Raw genomic sequence first — 20,000 nt, forward strand, 5'->3', positions numbered from 1 at the left:
TGCTCTCTCTCTACCTTCATTCATTAGTGCTCTCTCTCTACCTTCAATCATTAGTGCTCTCTCTCTACCTTCATTCATTATTGCTCTCTCTCTACCTTCATTCATTATTGCTCTCTCTCTACCTTCATTCATTATTGCTCTCTCTCTCTACCTTCATTCATTAGTGCTCTCTCTCTACCTTCATTCATTATTGCTCTCTCTCTACCTTCATTCATTATTGCTCTCTCTCTACCTTCATTCATTATTGCTCTCTCTCTACCTTCATTCATTATTGCTCTCTCTCTACCTTCATTCATTATTGCTCTCTCTCTACCTTCATTCATTATTGCTCTCTCTCTACCTTCATTCATTATTGCTCTCTCTCTACCTTCATTCATTATTGCTCTCTCTCTACCTTCATTCATTATTGCTCTCTCTACCTTCATTCATTAGTGCTCTCTCTCTACCTTCAATCATTAGTGCTCTCTCTCTACCTTCATTCATTATTGCTCTCTCTCTACCTTCATTCATTATTGCTCTCTCTCTACCTTCATTCATTATTGCTCTCTCTCTCTACCTTCATTCATTAGTGCTCTCTCTCTACCTTCATTCATTAGTGCTCTCTCTCTCTACCTTCATTCATTATTGCTCTCTCTCTACCTTCATTCATTATTGCTCTCTCTTTCTACCTTCATTCATTAGTGCTCTCTCTTTCTACCTTCATTCATTATTGCTCTCTCTCTACCTTCATTCATTATTGCTCTCTCTCTCTACCTTCATTCATTAGTGCTCTCTCTCTACCTTCATTCATTAGTGCTCTTTCTCTACCTTCATTCATTATTGCTCTCTCTTTCTACCTTCATTCATTAGTGCTCTCTCTTTCTACCTTCATTCATTATTGCTCTCTCTCTACCTTCATTCATTATTGCTCTCTCTCTCTACCTTCATTCATTAGTGCTCTCTCTCTACCTTCATTCATTAGTGCTCTCTCTCTACCTTCATTCATTATTGCTCTCTCTCTACCTTCATTCATTATTGCTCTCTCTTTCTACCTTCATTCATTAGTGCTCTCTCTCTACCTTCAATCATTAGTGCTCTTTCTCTCTACCTTCATTCATTATTGCTCTCTCTCTACCTTCATTCATTATTGCTCTCTCTCTACCTTCATTCATTAGTGCTCTCTCTCTACCTTCATTCATTATTGCTCTCTCTCTCTACCTTCATTCATTAGTGCTCTCTCTCTACCTTCATTCATTAGTGCTCTTTCTCTCTACCTTCATTCATTATTGCTCTCTCTCTACCTTCATTCATTATTGCTCTCTCTTTCTACCTTCATTCATTAGTGCTCTCTCTCTACCTTCATTCATTAGTGCTCTTTCTCTCTACCTTCATTCATTATTGCTCTCTCTTTCTACCTTCATTCATTAGTGCTCTCTCTTTCTACCTTCATTCATTAGTGCTCTCTCTCTACCTTCATTCATTAGTGCTCTTTCTCTCTACCTTCATTCATTATTGCTCTCTCTCTACCTTCATTCATTATTGCTCTCTCTCTACCTTCATTCATTAGTGCTCTCTTTCTACCTTCATTCATTATTGCTCTCTCTCTACCTTCATTCATTATTGCTCTCTCTCTACCTTCATTCATTATTGCTCTCTCTCTACCTTCATTCATTATTGCTCTCTCTCTACCTTCATTCATTATTGCTCTCTCTCTACCTTCATTCATTAGTGCTCTCTCTCTACCTTCATTCATTAGTGCTCTTTCTCTCTACCTTCATTCATTATTGCTCTCTCTATACCTTCATTCATTATTGCTCTCTTTCTACCTTCATTCATTAGTGCTCTCTCTTTCTACCTTCATTCATTATTGCTCTCTCTATACCTTCATTCATTATTGCTCTCTCTCTCTACCTTCATTCATTAGTGCTCTCTCTCTACCTTCATTCATTATTGCTCTCTCTTTCTACCTTCATTCATTAGTGCTCTCTCTCTACCTTCATTCATTATTGCTCTCTCTCTCTACCTTCATTCATTAGTGCTCTCTCTCTACCTTCATTCATTATTGCTCTTTCTCTCTACCTTCATTCATTAGTGCTCTTTCTCTCTACCTTCATTCATTATTGCTCTCTCTCTACCTTCATTCATTATTGCTCTCTCTCTCTACCTTCATTCATTAGTGCTCTTTCTCTCTACCTTCATTCATTATTGCTCTCTCTCTACCTTCATTCATTATTGCTCTCTTTCTACCTTCATTCATTAGTGCTCTCTCTTTCTACCTTCATTCATTATTGCTCTCTCTATACCTTCATTCATTATTGCTCTCTCTCTCTACCTTCATTCATTAGTGCTCTCTCTCTACCTTCATTCATTATTGCTCTCTCTTTCTACCTTCATTCATTATTGCTCTCTTTCTACCTTCATTCATTAGTGCTCTCTCTCTACCTTCATTCATTAGTGCTCTCTTTCTCTACCTTCATTCATTAGTGCTCTCTCTCTACCTTCATTCATTAGTGCTCTCTCTCTACCTTCATTCATTATTGCTCTCTCTCTACCTTCATTCATTATTGCTCTCTCTCTATCTTCATTCATTATTGCTCTCTCTCTCTACCTTCATTCGCATTATGATGTCATTTGGTCCAGGAAGTTCTGCGAATGAACAGGTGAGCTCTCGGTCCAGGCAAGATGGAGGAGGGACGTTAAACATTGTTATTTGCATAATATAATATATACTACTGATTTTATACTGATACAAAGCTGGTTGAAAATTGGCAAAGAGGCCCTTTCATAAATTGTTTGGACAATTCCGTGAAAGAGTCACTGTTATCCTATTACAGAGATGTTTGCTTCTCCCGCTGTGAAAGCCAATCTCCTCTGAATAAATCCCATCTTCACACTCTGTCTACAGCAGATGTTGAGGGCCGAGGAGAATAATCCTAATCTCAGCGCTTTGGCCAAATGCTGTCTCTGACATCATCCCTCTCAAGAGGGAATGCTGTCTCTGACATCATCCCTCTGTCTCTGACATCATCCCTCTCAAGAGGGAATGCTGTCTCTGACATCATCCCTCTGTCTCTGACATCATCCCTCTCAAGAGGGAATGCTGTCTCTGACATCATCCCTCTGTCTCTGACATCATCCCTCTGTCTCTGACATCATCCCTCTCAAGAGGGAATGACATCATGGATGCTGCGATTTCCTCCGAGGCCAATTAACATTTCAGTGTTGAGAATGAGCCAGCTGATTGAAGCATGATGTGTCCTCTGCTTGTTACCAGTGATCCAAATAAACATGAAACCCATCATTCTCAGTCACTAGCAGAGGACCCTGGTTCTATTCAAACAGGCATCATTCTCAGTCACTAGCAGAGGACCCTGGTTCTATTCAAACAGGCATCATTCTCAGTCACTAGCAGAGGACCCTGGTTCTATTCAAACAGGCATCATTCTCAGTCACTAGCAGAGGACCCTGGTTCTATTCAAACAGGCATCATTCTCAGTCACTAGCAGAGGACCCTGGTTCTATTCAAACAGGCATCATTCTCAGTCACTAGCAGAGGACCCTGGTTCTATTCAAACAGCCATCATTCTCAGTCACTAGCAGAGGACCCTGGTTTTATTCAAACAGACATCATTCTCAGTCACTAGCAGAGGACCCTGGTTCTATTCAAACAGCCATCATTCTCAGTCACTAGCAGAGGACCCTGGTTCTATTCAAACAGACATCATTCTCAGTCACTAGCAGAGGACCCTGGTTCTATTCAAACAGACATCATTCTCAGTCACTAGCAGAGGACCCTGGTTCTATTCAAACAGGCATCATTGTCAATCACTAGCAGAGGACCCTGGTTCTATTCAAACAGCCATCATTCTCAATCACTAGCAGAGGACCCTGGTTCTATTCAAACAGGCATCATTCTCAGTCACTAGCAGAGGACCCTGGTTCTATTCAAACAGCCATCATTCTCAGTCACTAGCAGAGGACCCTGGTTCTATTCAAACAGGCATCATTCTCAATCACTAGCAGAGGACCCTGGTTCTATTCAAACAGCCATCATTCTCAGTCACTAGCAGAGGACCCTGGTTCTATTCAAACAGCCATCATTCTCAGTCACTAGCAGAGGACCATGGTTCTATTCAAACAGCCATCATTCTCAATCACTAGCAGAGGACCCTGGTTCTATTCAAACAGGCATCATTCTCAGTCACTAGCAGAGGACCCTGGTTCTATTCAAACAGGCACATTCCCTTTAGCCATGACTTCACAGAGCTATACATAACCTGCATAGGAATGGTATGTATGCATTATGGTGCGTATGATGTCATCTCCTGTTGTTGGGGATTACCATATGATTCCCTGAACACATGAATCACATCGAAAGCCATTTGTATTTTGTTTTGCTTCCTCCTTCCCCATATTTGTAATGGAACAAGCCGAGATCCCAAGTTAGAAATAGCATCGACTCTCACACACAAATAGAGAGGGGGGGGGGGAATGGCAGGAGCTGACCGAGGCTCCACTAGATTGATCATCACCACAGTAATCAAGAAGATGACCACACTTTATTGCCACAAAACACTTCAAATTCTTAAATATTCGTTTCTAATCTTGATTGTATGCTGACACTAGAGATGGAACGATATGAACATTTCATATCACAATTATAGAGACCAAAATTATCACAGTTATCAGTATTATCCCGATTTGTTCAAATGTGTTGAAAATTTTCAAAAAGTGCTAATACACCCAGATATTATTTCACCAAGTTAAGTTTTATATTGAAAACTCAGACCCAAAAAGGATTGATACACTCACTGATATCATTTCTCCAAGGCTGCACGTTTGCATCTGGGAGACGGTTGCCAACTTTGGTTGATGATGGACAGTATTTACCATGTTTTTCAAAGCACTATAATCATGGTAACACGGTTTTAATGATAATGACAATTTTAAACGGTACGGTTATCGTAAGGAATTTTACCACGGTTATCATCAAAACCGGTTATCGTTACATCCCTAACTGACACTAATGTTACTGTTGTAACATCCATCACGTCATCCATCATGTCTTTGTGCCCTAAACTCACCAGGAAGTGTCTTATCTCTTCAGGAAATTGTAGAGATATTTTCGAGTCAGACTACAACCCTCCTCACACTCCTCACCCTCCTCACCCTCATCACGCTCCTCACCCTCCTGAACCTCCTCACCCTCCTCACCCTCCTGAACCTCCTCACCCTCCTCACCCTCCTGAACCTCCTCACCCTCCTCACACTCCTCACCCTCCTGAACCTCCTCACCCTCCTCACCCTCCTCACACTCCTCACCCTCCTGACCCTCCTCACCCTCCTCACACTCCTCACCCTCCTCACGCTCCTCACGCTCCTCACGCTCCTCACACTCCTCACGCTCCTCACACTCCTCACCCTCCTCACGCTCCTTACACTCCTCACCCTCCTCACCCTCCTCACCCTCCTCACGCTCCTCACCCTCCTCACCCTCCTCACTCTCCTCACCCTCCTCACCCTCCTCACCCTCCTGACCCTCCTCACCCTCCTCACTCTCCTCACCCTCCTCACTCTCCTCACACTCCTCACCCTCCTCACCCTCCTCACACTCCTCACACTCCTCACCCTCCTGACCCTCCTGACCCTCCTCACCCTCCTCACCCTCCTCACGCTCCTCACCCTCCTCACGCTCCTCACGCTCCTCACGCTCCTCACCCTCCTCACACTCCTCACCCTCCTCACACTCCTCACACTCCTCACCCTCCTCACACTCCTCACACTCCTCACACTCCTCACCCTCCTCACGCTCCTCACGCTCCTCACACTCCTCACCCTCCTCACCCTCCTCACCCTCCTCACGCTCCTCACCCTCCTCACACTCCTCACACTCCTCACCCTCCTCACGCTCCTCACGCTCCTCACACTCCTCACACTCCTCACCCTCCTCACCCTCCTCACGCTCCTCACGCTCCTCACCCTCCTCACGCTCCTCACGCTCCACACGCTCCTCACCCTCCTGACCCTCCTCACCCTCCTCACCCTCCTCACGCTCCTCACGCTCCTCACACTCCTCACCCTCCTCACGCTCCTCACGCTCCACACGCTCCTCACCCTCCTGACCCTCCTCACACTCCTCACCCTCCTCACCCTCCTCACACTCCTCACACTCCTCACCCTCCTCACGCTCCTCACGCTCCACACGCTCCTCACCCTCCTGACCCTCCTCACGCTCCTCACACTCCTCACCCTCCTCACGCTCCTCACGCTCCTAACCCTCCTCACGCTCCTCACCCTCCTCACGCTCCTCACCCTCCTCATGCTCCTCACCCTCCTGACCCTCCTCACCCTCCTCACACTCCTCACACTCCTCACGCTCCTCACCCTCCTCACCCTCCTGACCCTCCTCACCCTCCTCACCCTCCTCACGCTCCTCACCCTCCTCACCCTCCTCACGCTCATCACCCTCCTCACCCTCCTGACCCTCCTGACCCTCCTCACACTCCTCACCCTCCTCACACTCCTCACCCTCCTCACCCTCCTCACCCTCCTCACCCTCCTCACCCTCCTGACCCTCCTGACCCTCCTCACCCTCCTCACGCTCCTCACCCTCATCACGCTCCTCACCCTCCTCACCCTCCTCACTCTCCTCACCCTCCTGCAACCGACACAAAATGTTTTCTGAGAGATGTCTTCCGAGAAGGAAGAGAAGTGTGAGTTTTGGCTCAGAGAATACTGGGTCATGTGTAAAGCGGAGCCACATGGAGATGGAATACGAGTGGCCGAGCGAGGCGGCCATCTGTTAATACCAGAAGCCTCGTGTTTTGGGGCCAATATCACCATCCGGTGATGTTTGTCTGCGCTCCTCCGCTCAGCCAGCAGAAGAGCTACGTCCTGTTTGTCTTCAGCTCATTTGTGGGGAAAAGTGAAGGTGAAGAGCAACAGAAGGAGGAAGAATGGAAGGGAACATTCCATGTGTCCTGCTAGACCCAACACACAAAGCAAAGGTCATGTGTCTCTGGTGGAGAGGAGAGCACATGGTGGGAAAGCTCACGCTGTCTGGTATGTCAGTCCCACAAGGCCATAATGTTGCTTACAGTATAGACTCGCTGAGTGAGCCAGAGAGCGTGTCCGAGCCTCGCGTGTCCGAGCCACACGCTACTTGGGATTCTAGAACATTAAGCGAGGCAAAACAATGATGTCATCCGCCCGAGGACGGGAATCTCGGAGTGTTTCCTGCCAAAAACAGACCTTAAACAGCCCCGAATGAACAAAAGCCTACGTTTCACATTTCTGGAATTTCTCCAGCTCAAAATGCAATTTGACGCGCGTTATAGGACGGGGCTCTCGTGTCTCAAAGTTTCCAAAACGCAGCAATTCAATTTATTTTTTTCCAAAAGTGTTAAAAATAGATAAAGCAATCCCCGTGGTGCAATAAAACAAAACAATCAGTGTCATTCATTTGAATGAATGAATAGATATTGTGGAATTTGAGAGTTCTGTGTCTTTTGGTCTTGCTGTTCTAGGGGCCATTATGGTGGGAGCAGTCCAGAAACACTACTTCAGTGTTCTCAGCACCAGAAGTGGGATGCAGCATCATGATACAATATTCTATCTGTTCCACTTTCATTTGCACTCCTTCCACTCTCTCTTTGTCCACGAAGTGTTCCACTTCCTCATTGTGTATTTACAGTAACAAAGAACAACCGACCATTTTCATTTGAAAAGGAGCAGATATTATTCCTGACTCTGTTTGAGATTTGGCGTGTCTTTTCGTAAAGTGATTAATATTGTGTTGGAAAAGGCGATGATCCTATTGCACTGTTAGAGTAGCTTAGTAACAACAGATGTGAAGATGATTTCATGGCGGATCATGACGCTAACATGGTCTAATGCAGGGTCCGGAGACCCCCAGGGGTCCGGGGACCCCCGGGGGTCCTTGACGGGGTTCCAGTGGGTCCCCAGCAAAATGGGGGATACATAATTTTCACTATAATTCCGTCCATAAGTAACACAATGACAGAGTGACTATTTTGGACATGGGTTTCATACACAACATCTAAAAGCAACAGTCTTATCAGATGGGGGTCCGTCCGTGGTCTAATCTGTGTCAGTTTAGGGGTCCTTGATGTGAACACGTTTGAGAACTACTGCTCTACTGGCATGAATGAATCATTTCTAAAGCAATAAAACAGCGGTTGTGTGTGTGTGTGTGTGTGTGTGTGTGTGTGTGTGTGTGTGTGTGTGTGTGTGTGTGTGTGTGTGAGAGAGAGAGAGAGTGTCGGTGTGTGTGTGTGTGTGTGTGTGTGGCCACATGTCATCCTCCCTCACTCTGAGCCAATGGAATAGCTCGCCCACAACACACACACACACACACACACACACACACTAGTTGAATGAAACAGAATGAAAGCAGTTGCATAATATCGGTTGCTTACTACTAGACACAAATCCTGTGTGTCTCAGTGGCCGGGCCGGTCCATGTTAATGAGGGCGTAGGTGTTACACACACACACACACACACACACACACACACACACACACACACACACACACACGCACACACACACACACACACACACACACACACACACACACACACACAATAGAGAAGCGGGTCATACCAACACTGGCTTATGTGTCCCTGAAATACATATTAGCCAATGTGGTTCTTTAAGACACATAACCGCAGTGTGTGTTACTGACAGCTAGGAGGCATGAGTCATCCGCCCGGCCTTACGTAACTGCGTCACTTCCCCACCCAACTTGCTGCTAGTGCGCCACACCCTGCAGATTCATTCACACACACACACACACACACACACACACACACACACACACACGCACACGCACACGCACACACACACACACACACACACACACTGCTCTGCTGCTGCCCAGCCTCCCATTGATGGCGGGGAGCACCACTCATCCTGTTCCATATACAGTACAGTGTGTGAGCTAACACTTTACAAGGGTCACTAAATTAACAGTTAGTTAATGCTTAATAAGCATCAAATAAGCATTAGTTAAGGCTTAATGAGCATAGACTAACCCTTAGTTAATGTGTATTAACTCTAACCCCTAACCTTCCTCCTAACCCTAAACTATTAAATGATGTATAAATGAATACCTAGTTGGCATGAACACCATTAGAAAATTATTACTAGAGACAGCTACTGTGTGATTCCCAATCAGAGGTACGCATATGCCATGGGGTACTTGAGTAGCTTGCAGAGGGTACTTTGAAAGATTGGGGGGGGGGGAAATCCAAACTGATGAAAAAATATAATAAACTATAATATAATTATATATATTGTATAATATTCCAAACCATTTCATAGACCATTGCTAAAATGGTACCTGTGTGCCGCAAAAAGGTTGGGAACCACTGACTTAACGGTTAGTAACACTTATTAAGCATGAACTAACCCTTCATTTAGTGACCCTTAAGTGTAAAGTCTTACCGTGTGTGAGTATTGCCCAGTCGAATATGGGCAATACACACTAACTCCTTGACTGTTAACATTACCTCACTACACCTCACACAGGTGTTGTTGGTTCAGCGCGTGTGTGTGTGCGTGTGTGTGTGTGTGTGTGCGTGTGTGTGTGTGTGTGTGTGTGTGTGTGTGTGTGTGCGTGTGTGCGTGCGTGCGTGTGTGTGTGTGTCTGTGTGTGATATGTTTGTCTGATGGTTTGAGATTGCACTAAACATTTCCAGGCACCGGCACAGCAGCTGTGGCTCAGTGGTTGTTGGGGTTTAACAATGCCCATAACTAACAGAGAGCAGGAGGAGTGCAACGAGGCTAACAGGACCCCCAGGGAAGAGGGGGGGTTGGGGGTTCACACATTGCCATCAATCAGGCCACTGACATCACAAGCACACACACACGCACACGCACAGGCACACACACACACACACACACACACACACACACACACACACACACACACACACAATCAATCAATCAATCCCCTTCCAGATCGTTTCAGCCACTCACTGTTCAAATATTTTACCATACAGTATCTAAACCGTGCTCAAATTGAAATGAGAATCTGAAACCGGTCCATATATTTTTCTAGTATGATCATCACTATGACATCACTATGACACTATCAGACAAACACATCGATGTGTTTATGATCATCACTATGACACTATCAGACAAACACATCAATGTGTTTAGTATGATCATCACTATGACACTATCAGACAAACACATCGATGTGTTTATGATCATCACTATGACACTATCAGACAAACACATCAATGTGTTTAGTATGATCATCACTATGACACTATCAGACAAACACATCCATGTGTTTATGATCATCACTATGACACTATCAGACAAACACATCGATGTGTTTATGATCATCACTATGACACTATCAGACAAACACATCCATGTGTTTTTGAATGCACTATTAACCAGACCAGAAGAGCTCGCTTGTGCCATTCACTTCATCTTCTAATCTACTTCCTCAAAGCAAGCCAGACTGCCAGATAATATTGTGTTTTCCTGCTGACACCAAGTGGCCAGAGAGTGAACTGCATGACTCTTCAGTAAAAAATAAATGTGTGTGTATATATATATATATATATATATATATGCTCAGTTGACCTGAGAAAACACCTATCTTACATAACCAACAAAACAACACACAATGTGATGAAAATATTTCAAGTTAATTTTGGTAGGGATCTCTTGTGAATGTGACAATGCAAGACTGCTATTATTTTGTATGACCTGTTTTTCTCTCTCTCTCGCTGTAATAATTCCAACATTTCAAACTGACTTTCCGACACAGAGGTCAGAATAAAAGCTATATCAACAATAGAACTGGCCTCTCTTTGTAGGGGATCAGTGGTCTTTATATGGACCAAGGCATTTGATTGTCAACTGGTGTGGGTCAATCCAGATCCCCTAACATGGGCACTAACATGATTAGACAGAAATAGCTCCTGTCTCAATACATTGTGTAACTAGATACAGGCTCCGCAACCATAGGAATGGTTCACATGCCGCAGACACGAGCCACCAGGGGACACAAATTACACACGGAAACTTATCATGTAGAAGGTGAGTCAAAACTGAGGTCAAACAGCTTAGCTTTGCAACTACAGAGCTACGTTTTGATACAGTGATGATGAACGCTCACAACAAAGGCACCGCACCGAAGACGGAGAGGCGTGTCTGCAGCACTATCCAACATGGAGAACGAGGATTACAACTGTCAGAGTGACTCTCGTTTTGTCAAGGATCATAACTCTATTGCCCAGTTGAAAATCTATGAGGAGGAGGAGGAGGAGGAAGATGAAGAAGAAGAAGAAGAAGAAGAAGAAGAAGAGGAAGAAGATGAAGAAGAGGAAGAAGAAGATGAAGATGAAGAAGAAGGAGAGGAAGACGAAGGCCCCAAACAGAGTGGAAACAAATGACTGCTTTGACAAATGTATCTTGTTTATTACATGAGTGCAGATTCTACGCAAACTTTGATGTAGAAATGTCCAGGGGAACACTGCCACATGCTTTAACTTTGATGTAGAAATGTCCAGGGGAACACTGCCACACGCTTTAACTTTGATGTAGAAATGTCCAGGGGAACACTGCCACACGCTTTAACTTTGATGTAGAAATGTCCAGGGTAACACTGCCACATGCTTTAACTTTGATGTAGAAATGTCCAGGGGAACACTGCCACACGCTTTAACTTTGATGTAGAAATGTCCAGGGGAACACTGTCACACGCTTTAACTTTGATGTAGAAATGTCCAGGGGAACACTGCCACATGCTTTAACTTTGATGTAGAAATGTCCAGGGGAACACTGCCACACGCTTTAACTTTGATGTAGAAATGTCCAGGGGAACACTGCCACATGCTTTAACTTTGATGTAGAAATGTCCAGGGGAACACTGCCACACGCTTTAACTTTGATGTAGAAATGTCCAGGGGAACACTGCCACACACTTTAACTTTGATGTAGAAATGTCCAGGGGAACACTGCCACACGCTTTAACTTTGATGTAGAAATGTCCAGGGGAACACTGCCACACGCTTTAACTTTGATGTAGAAATGTCCAGGGGAACACTGTCACACGCTTTAACTTTGATGTAGAAATGTCCAGGGGAACACTGCCACACGCTTTAACTTTGATGTAGAAATGTCCAGGGGAACACTGCCACACGCTTTAACTTTGATGTAGAAATGTCCAGGGGAACACTGCCACACGCTTTAACTTTGATGTAGAAATGTCCAGGGGAACACTGTCACACGCTTTAACTTTGATGTAGAAATGTCCAGGGGAACACTGTCACACGCTTTAACTTTGATGTAGAAATGTCCAGGGGAACACTGCCACACGCTTTAACTTTGATGTAGAAATGTCCAGGGGAACACTGCCACACGCTTTAACTTTGATGTAGAAATGTCCAGGGGAACACTGCCACACGCTTTAACTTTGATGTAGAAATGTCCAGGGGAACACTGAAGTGTCCAGGGGAACACTGCCACACGCTTTAACTTTGATGTAGAAATGTCCAGGGGAACACTGCCACACGCTTTAACTTTGATGTAGAAATGTCCAGGGGAACACTGAAGTGTCCAGGGGAACACTGCCACACGCTTTAACTTTGATGTAGAAATGTCCAGGGGAACACTGCCACACGCTTTAACTTTGATGTAGAAATGTCCAGGGGAACACTGCCACACGCTTTTTGGTTTTGCTCTTCACTATGCGGCTTCTGGGCCAAAATATTTGACTGGTACTCTTAAGGCCTATAAAATAACCCTTCAGCCGGAGGCGGAACTTGCCATCTTCAGCTGTTCTGAATCTTCTCTGCTCCTCCCTACGGCTGTGCAGCAGTCTCTGACGCAGGGGACGACTGTCGCCAAGAAACTCATTCTGAAGGAGTGGAAGTCCCACTCTCCACCATCTTTTCAGTTGTGGCTGATGGACATGGTTTCGGTTGTGCGCATGGAGAGACTCAGGTACACAGGTACAAGGACCAACTCACTTGGGAAGTTCTCAACTATTTGGGACTCGTTCCTGGCCTACTTTGACGAGGTTAGAAATGAGTAACTCGCCCAGTTATTCTCTAATGGACTCCTTACATGGGATTTTATGTACAGTATTTTTTTTTACAAGCCCTTAAACACCTTATACGGCTGGTAGCACCATGTTGTAATGTTGGTATGTGTTGTTTGTTTTAGTGTGTGTGTGTGTGTGTGTGTGTGTGTGTGTGTGTGTGTGTGTGTGTGTGTGTGTGTGTGTGTGTGTGTGTGTGTGTGTGTGTGTGTGTGTCTGTGTGTGTGTGTGTGTGTGTGTGTGTGTGTGTGTGTGTGTGTGTGTGTGTGTGTGTGTGTCTGTATATCTGAGTTTGTTTCACTTTTGTTCTCAAAATTGAAAAATAAAATATTGGAAAAAAAAAAAAGTCCAGGGGAATAAGAGGGGAATACAAAGTCCTGAGGGTATCTTGAAGGCACTATATGCGATTTATACAGAAATGCATACAATGTGTACATCATAACATGTATACACACAGATTCCAGTACATTGCCTCTAATCTAAATGTACGATTAGTCGACCAGAGCTTTTGGTATAAAACTATGTTGACTCACAAATCTATTTTCTGCCAGCTAAACAGTAATCAGCCTCTTAATAAGAAGATTTGTAAACTTGGCTGTGGCCCTTCAAAGATCATGTTGAATTTGAAATCAACACAAAATTGATATTCCAAGTGGCCAAACTGATGGAGTAGGTGACCTCTATAGAAAATATAAGTAATTTGGTTACATTTACACAAATTCAGTATACACGGGCCCCAAAATTAGTTACAAACTGTATTTACAACAATGCAAGAGATGGTAGAAAAATACAGAAACATTCAGAGTGAGTATTTAACTAAATCTTGCAAAGTCGTTCCAAGGTTCTATCAGTGGCGTCCACCGGCATCTTCCATTTCTCCATAGAGATGACACCATGGAGTCAAGTAGAAATAGAAAAATAACACTATGGGATCAGGGACGTCTGTCTTCAGCGTTACTCCACTCCTTTCATGAACTCCAAGAACTCTGTAAAGCCGGGGAAAACACAAGTTAGCTAATGGTTAGTGAGCCAGAAACAACCTGTAGGCCATTTTTCTTTTCACGAATCCATTTGATCTTGACATGAAAAAATAGATCAAAGGAAATGAGTGGTGCAGCATATGCTCTCCATAAGCACGTGTTTCTCACTGCTGTCACGCTAACACCGGGGGGGGAAATGCTCACCATCGTAGTCAATTTTGCCGTCGTTGTTCTTGTCGCCGTCCTTCATCAGCTCCTCGATGTCGTCCTCGGTAATTGTTTCTCCTGTGGATTCCAGCATCGCTTTGAGCTCCTCCAGGTCGATGTAACCATCTGCGTTCCTGCGCAGATCAAGGGAAGGAGGTCATGTGCCGAACGACCCGCCCGTGTTCAGGTTGAAAAGTGGCGTTTACTGTGAAGGCCAGCTCTAAAACAGCAGCACATAGAGCTGTGTGCGTTTGTTTTTCTGTGTCGATGACTGGAGTATTTCAGAGCCATCATTGTTTTTGATGCTCAGACAAGATGTCTAGTGGTTACATGATGGAGCAGGTGTTTGAAATATCCTGTGCTGGTCAAAAGGATTATGGACCACTACTTGCCATACACTGCAGTTATCTGGCATTTCTTGGCACATCATTTTATACGATCATATTATTATATTATTTTTATCTATATTATCTCAACTCATTCGCTCTGTTGCTGGTGACAGTTAACTGCGACTGCTCCAGAGTTTTCCACAGTGGGCTTTGAACACGCGTGCCGACCTTATATAGACTCACTTGTCAAACATGCGGAACAGCTCTGCCAGCTCCTCCTCGGTCTTCCCTTTGCTGTCATCCTTCATGCACCTCACCATCATGACCAGGAACTCGTCAAAGTCCACCGTCCCGCTACCTGCACACATGACATGCGTCATGACACCATCACACTCTACATCCAGGACCAATCAACATGTCCCGCTACCTGCACACATGACATGCATCATGACACCATCACACTCTACATCCAGGACCAATCAACATGTCCCGCTACCTGCACACATGACATGCATCATGACACCATCACACTCTACATCCAGGACCAGTCAACACGCTACCTGCACACATGACATGCATCATGACACCCTCACACTCCACATCCAGGACCAGTCAACATGGCTCACTCAGCCTGGCACCAGCTAGGTACCACTATGGAAGTATGTATACAGAAAAGGTCTTTTCAGTTCAGGAGTTTCCTGAACTGAAGGTTATTCAAGGACCTTCTCACTGAAGGTTTTGTTCGAACATTGGGGGGGGGCACATTAAGACAAGTCCTCCCCCAGCAAATCCTGAGTGTTTTATGGACCAATTTGTGGCTTTTATGCATCAATTTATGGTGGAAAAGTCTTTATTTATGTATAGGAATACACAAAACTCAGGCACCAGGTGACAATTCAAAATATAATATAGTAAGGCTCTCAGGCATTCTGTATTGCTTTCAAATATGTTGGCTATTCTCCTGTAGATCAACTTTTCTCATTTAATTTAATCATTTAATATGATCCCTGCTGAGTCAACACACACACACACACAAACACGCACACACGCACGCACGCACACACACACACACACACACACACACGCACGCACGCACGCACGCACACACGCACGCACGCGCACACACACACACACGCACGCACGCACACACGCACGCACGCACGCACGCGCACACACACACACACACGCACGATTTACTCTTCTGTCCTTTTTTGTCTTTTGTTTTGGGAAGTAACCTCTTTAATGTGCATGTGCCCTATGTGCATGTGACCTATGTGCATGTGACCTACTGTATAGGTTGAGGCCACGTCTCGTCATAGACGCTGGTTTAGCTGGCTCAGCCTGGCTGGGGGCGTGGTCAGGGTGGGGTAAAAAAAAAACATTCTATCCATTCAGCAAAGTTAGAATTTAGCTGATAGCCCAGCCCAGGCAGACACGATCGGGGATTTAACCACCGCAGTAAACGCACATCTGAGCAGACGTCTTGTGTTCTGCTCTAGAACCCCCAAACCTGTAGTTTAGAGCCGCAGCACCATCTTTTGGTGAGTCAGTCCATGAGATATATGGGCGGTTTTACCCCTCTCGTGCGCCAGCCGTTTAAGATTTTGTGGGCGTTCCCAGACATGCGGACTGTCTCTATGTGCATGTGACCTAACTTCCAAACTTTCTTTAATTAAGGGGTGGGGGGTGGGGGGATCTATTCTCAGATTGCATCAAAATGCCTGAATGTTCATGTCGAAAACATCTATTATTTAAAGGAGAATTTCGGTTTTTTTGAACCTGGAGCCATTTCCTGGCATTAATTATGAATTGGCCACTCACCTAGCGATGTCTGCAGCGTTTCTGGGCGTCCTAGCGTTGTTTTGAGATCAATATCGTCCAAGTCAGTGTAAAATGGAGTTGATTTGGGGCCAAGTGGTAGCCTGTATTTCCTGCATCTAAATAGCTATTTTTCTTCCCGTTTTCGCCACATATCGCCATAATCAGATCCGTCAACATCCAGCCGAGTGTTATTTCACCCCAGGCTGTTTCCTGGACTGCACACGGATCAAATTACCTCAAACGTGATCTAGGTCACCAAGTCTCGTGAAGTCCCGCGATACTTTCCTGTCGACTGGCCAAATACAGGCAGGACGCTTTGCGGTCGTGGTTTTAGCGTAACCTATGTGGGGTTTGGCGTAACCTATGTGGGGTTTGGCATAACCTTCGTTATTTCGAATCCCACATAGGTTACGCCAAACCCCACATAGGTTACGCTAAAACCACGACCGCAAAGCGTCCTGCCTGTATTTGGCCAGTCGACAGGAAAGTATCGCGGGACTTCACGAGACTTGGTGACCTAGATCACGTTTGAGGTAATTTGATCCGTGTGCACAGTCCAGGAAACAGCCTGGGGTGAAATAACACTCGGCTGGATGTTGACGGATCTGATTATGGCGATATGTGGCGAAAACGGGAAGAAAAATAGCTATTTAGATGCAGGAAATACAGGCTACCACTTGGCCCCAAATCAACTCCATTTTACACTGACTTGGACGATATTGATCTCAAAACAACGCTAGGACGCCCAGAAACGCTGCAGACATCGCTAGGTGAGTGGCCAATTCATAATTAATGCCAGGAAATGGCTCCAGGTTCAAAAAAACCGAAATTCTCCTTTAACACTCATATGAATTTATAATAACGTGAATAAATTCAAATTGATGACATTCAAATTCAAATGTCTCACGCTGTCATCGAATCACATGCTGCCATTCTTTTGACTGTCTTTGGACAGCTGCTGCACAGCTCATGTTGGATTAGCTCGTCTGCTGCTATCTTAGCCGGCTAACAAGCTTTTATGGGCAGGCAACACTACCTTTCGATTACTCATCAAACTTTCCAGTCATTTCATGACCACGGGAATCCTGACTGTATGAACTCGTAGCCGTTTGTCTGCCTCTGCCTCTCTCTCTCTCTCTGCCTCAATAACGGGTACTTTCATGTTTGTATTGGGGGGGGCAAATGCATGTGTTCTAAATATTCATCCCCTCTGAAATCTACACCTATGCATTGAATTGTACCTTATTTTCAGCGTCGTCCCGAGTCTCTTAGTTTAAGGGATTTGCCACAAACCAATCAAATTTGACTCTTGTACTTCAGAGCAGTGCTGTTTAGTGGTGTGTGTGTGTGTGATTTGAGTTACCGTCTTCGTCCACCTCGTCGATCATCTCCTGGAGCTCCTCTGGCGTGGGGTTCTGACCCAACATCCTCATCACCTTCCCCAGCTCTTTGGTGCTGATGCAGCCGTCCTCTGCATCCTGGACGAAGATGTCAAAGGCGGCCCGGAACTCTGCAGCACCACAGGAGCATAAACATAAACATCTCTATAGCACCACAGGAGCGCACATAAACACCTATATCACCACATGTGCTTTGGACTCTTTTCTTTGCTACATCAAGTACATTGTGGCCACTGTATAGTAGATATTATCATTCACATTTGAATGAAAACGTCAATTTGGTGACATGTATAATGGCATGCGTACGGAAAATATTGCCATGTGTGTTCACTCTAGGAAACGTCACTATATTAATGTAATTAGAGATTAATTGTATTTTTTACACACCGTTTTTCTGTTCCTCCGTCAGCTGCTCAACCTGTGGGAGTTGACAAGTTGAATCAGTTACTTTTGTCACATAATCTGATGGATAACATCACTGGGGCAACTTCAATTTCAATTCTCAGTTACCATCTGTCACATTATCATTTGAGTTACAATTACAATCATCGATGGTCAAAAAGAGCAATGGTGGAAATGATTTAAAGCTATTATGGGTGAAGATATTTGTCATGAATCCAATCTTCGCCTCCGTCTGTTTTGATAACTCTTAAATCCACGAAGGTAACGTTTTGCTACCTCACACTTAACCATCTCTGACACAACACAGAACCTATGTGAGGCCTGCTGGCCAGCGAGTGAAGGAGTTAAAAATAAACAGACAGGAGAGGAGGGTCAGGAACCACAGATAAAGGACACAATACACAGTGCTTTAAATTAGCATAGCTGTGGATCTGGCTCAACAATGGAGCAGTAATCCTGGAAAAGCTAGCACGAATGAGAGAGGGAGACAGCTGCTTATGTAAGAGTTATTGTCTGTCCGCTATAAATTAAACACACACGCGCCTCTGGTGATGGTATATGGAGAGAAACATCAATACAACACATGTACATAACGATGTGTTTGGACATGTCTCTCAGCTGTAGTGTGAGACACACATGTACATAACGATGTGTTTGGACATGTCTCTCAGCTGTAGTGTGAGCAGGGCAGCCAGTGGAGCGGTGAGGCAGATATAGACAGACAGACAGACAGATAACCATCCAGGCTCGGGGGGCTCACAGATAATGCAGGAATTCAGCCTTGGTGGGGGGGGGGGGGGGGGGGGGGGGGTTATCTAAACCTGAAGCCCTCCTCTGGCACCACAGAAACACCAAGGCAGGAGCGTCTGAGCAACCGGCCAAAATTAGCCATGTAAGAGAGGGACTGTTCCATTTGGAGTCATGAATGAATGAGTGCGGGGCGAGGGACTCGTCCTGTCGGTGACCTCCTGAGTGGCCCCTATCAAACCTGATAGGACTGAAGGAGGGGAACATCTAGACCTATATGGTCTGAAGGCTCCCGTGACATCAGCTGCTGCTGATGGAGACGATGCCCGGGCACATCAACAGGGATTTGTTCGTCAGTGCGACTACAAAATGATGCGAGTCATTTTTGTCTCCCCGAACTTCGAATGAACGTGCACACAGACATTCCGCGTCGTGGTCAGTCACAGTGAGAGGGAATAAAGTGAATATTTGACTTCATAAATCGTCGATGATGCTCTGTGTCACAAACAAAATAATAATATGTCATGAATACATAATACAATTGTTGATTGTAAAAAGTACCACTCGTCTCTCACACCGGACTTTACACAGCTCAGATTTTTGGTGAGCATCCCATCAAACACCGAACCAACTGAAAGCACCTCGACATCTCCTCATCAATGGAAAACAACTGTTTGTTTGTTTGTTTGTTTGTTTGTTTGTTTGTATGTTTGTGTGTTTTCCAGCTGTCGTTGTGAGTGGACTTACCGCTGCCTTGTAGATGTCGTTCATGTTGCCTGTCCGACGCTGTCCTGGCACAGAGGAGGGGGGGTGCTGTCCTGTCCGACGCTGTCCTGGCACAGAGGAGGGGGGGTGCTGTCCAGCTCCGAGCAGGACGCTGGCCTCATCCTGGGAGGCTTTTATAGCTGGAGCCAGGCGCTGTCTGATACCCTCCCCGCCCCTCCCCAACCTCCCCTCTGTTTGTTCCTGTGTGTGTGTGTGTGTGTGTGTGTGTGTGTGTGTGTGTGTGTGTGTGTGTGTGTGTGTGTGTGTGTGTGTGTGTGTGT

The 20,000-nt window shown here is 45.2% G+C and overlaps 1 protein-coding gene across 1 annotated transcript; it reads right to left on the reverse strand.

Moving 5' to 3' along the window:
• Nucleotides 1-13,462: 13,462 nt before the first annotated feature.
• On the reverse strand, nt 13,463-19,814 carry tnnc1a (troponin C type 1a (slow)). The gene is made up of 6 exons (XM_083641467.1): nt 19,702-19,814; nt 18,193-18,223; nt 17,769-17,915; nt 14,828-14,942; nt 14,253-14,389; nt 13,463-14,054 (listed from the first exon to the last, which is right to left on the reverse strand). Exons 1-6 carry the CDS (start codon nt 19,723-19,725, stop codon nt 14,023-14,025), a joined length of 486 nt encoding a protein of 161 aa, XP_083497593.1. The 5' UTR covers nt 19,726-19,814; the 3' UTR covers nt 13,463-14,022.
• Between the last annotated feature and the right edge of the window lie 186 nt (nt 19,815-20,000).

Source organism: Poromitra crassiceps (genome assembly GCF_964638095.1).
Source record: "Poromitra crassiceps genome assembly, chromosome: 8".
Lineage (NCBI taxonomy): Eukaryota > Metazoa > Chordata > Actinopteri > Beryciformes > Melamphaidae > Poromitra > Poromitra crassiceps.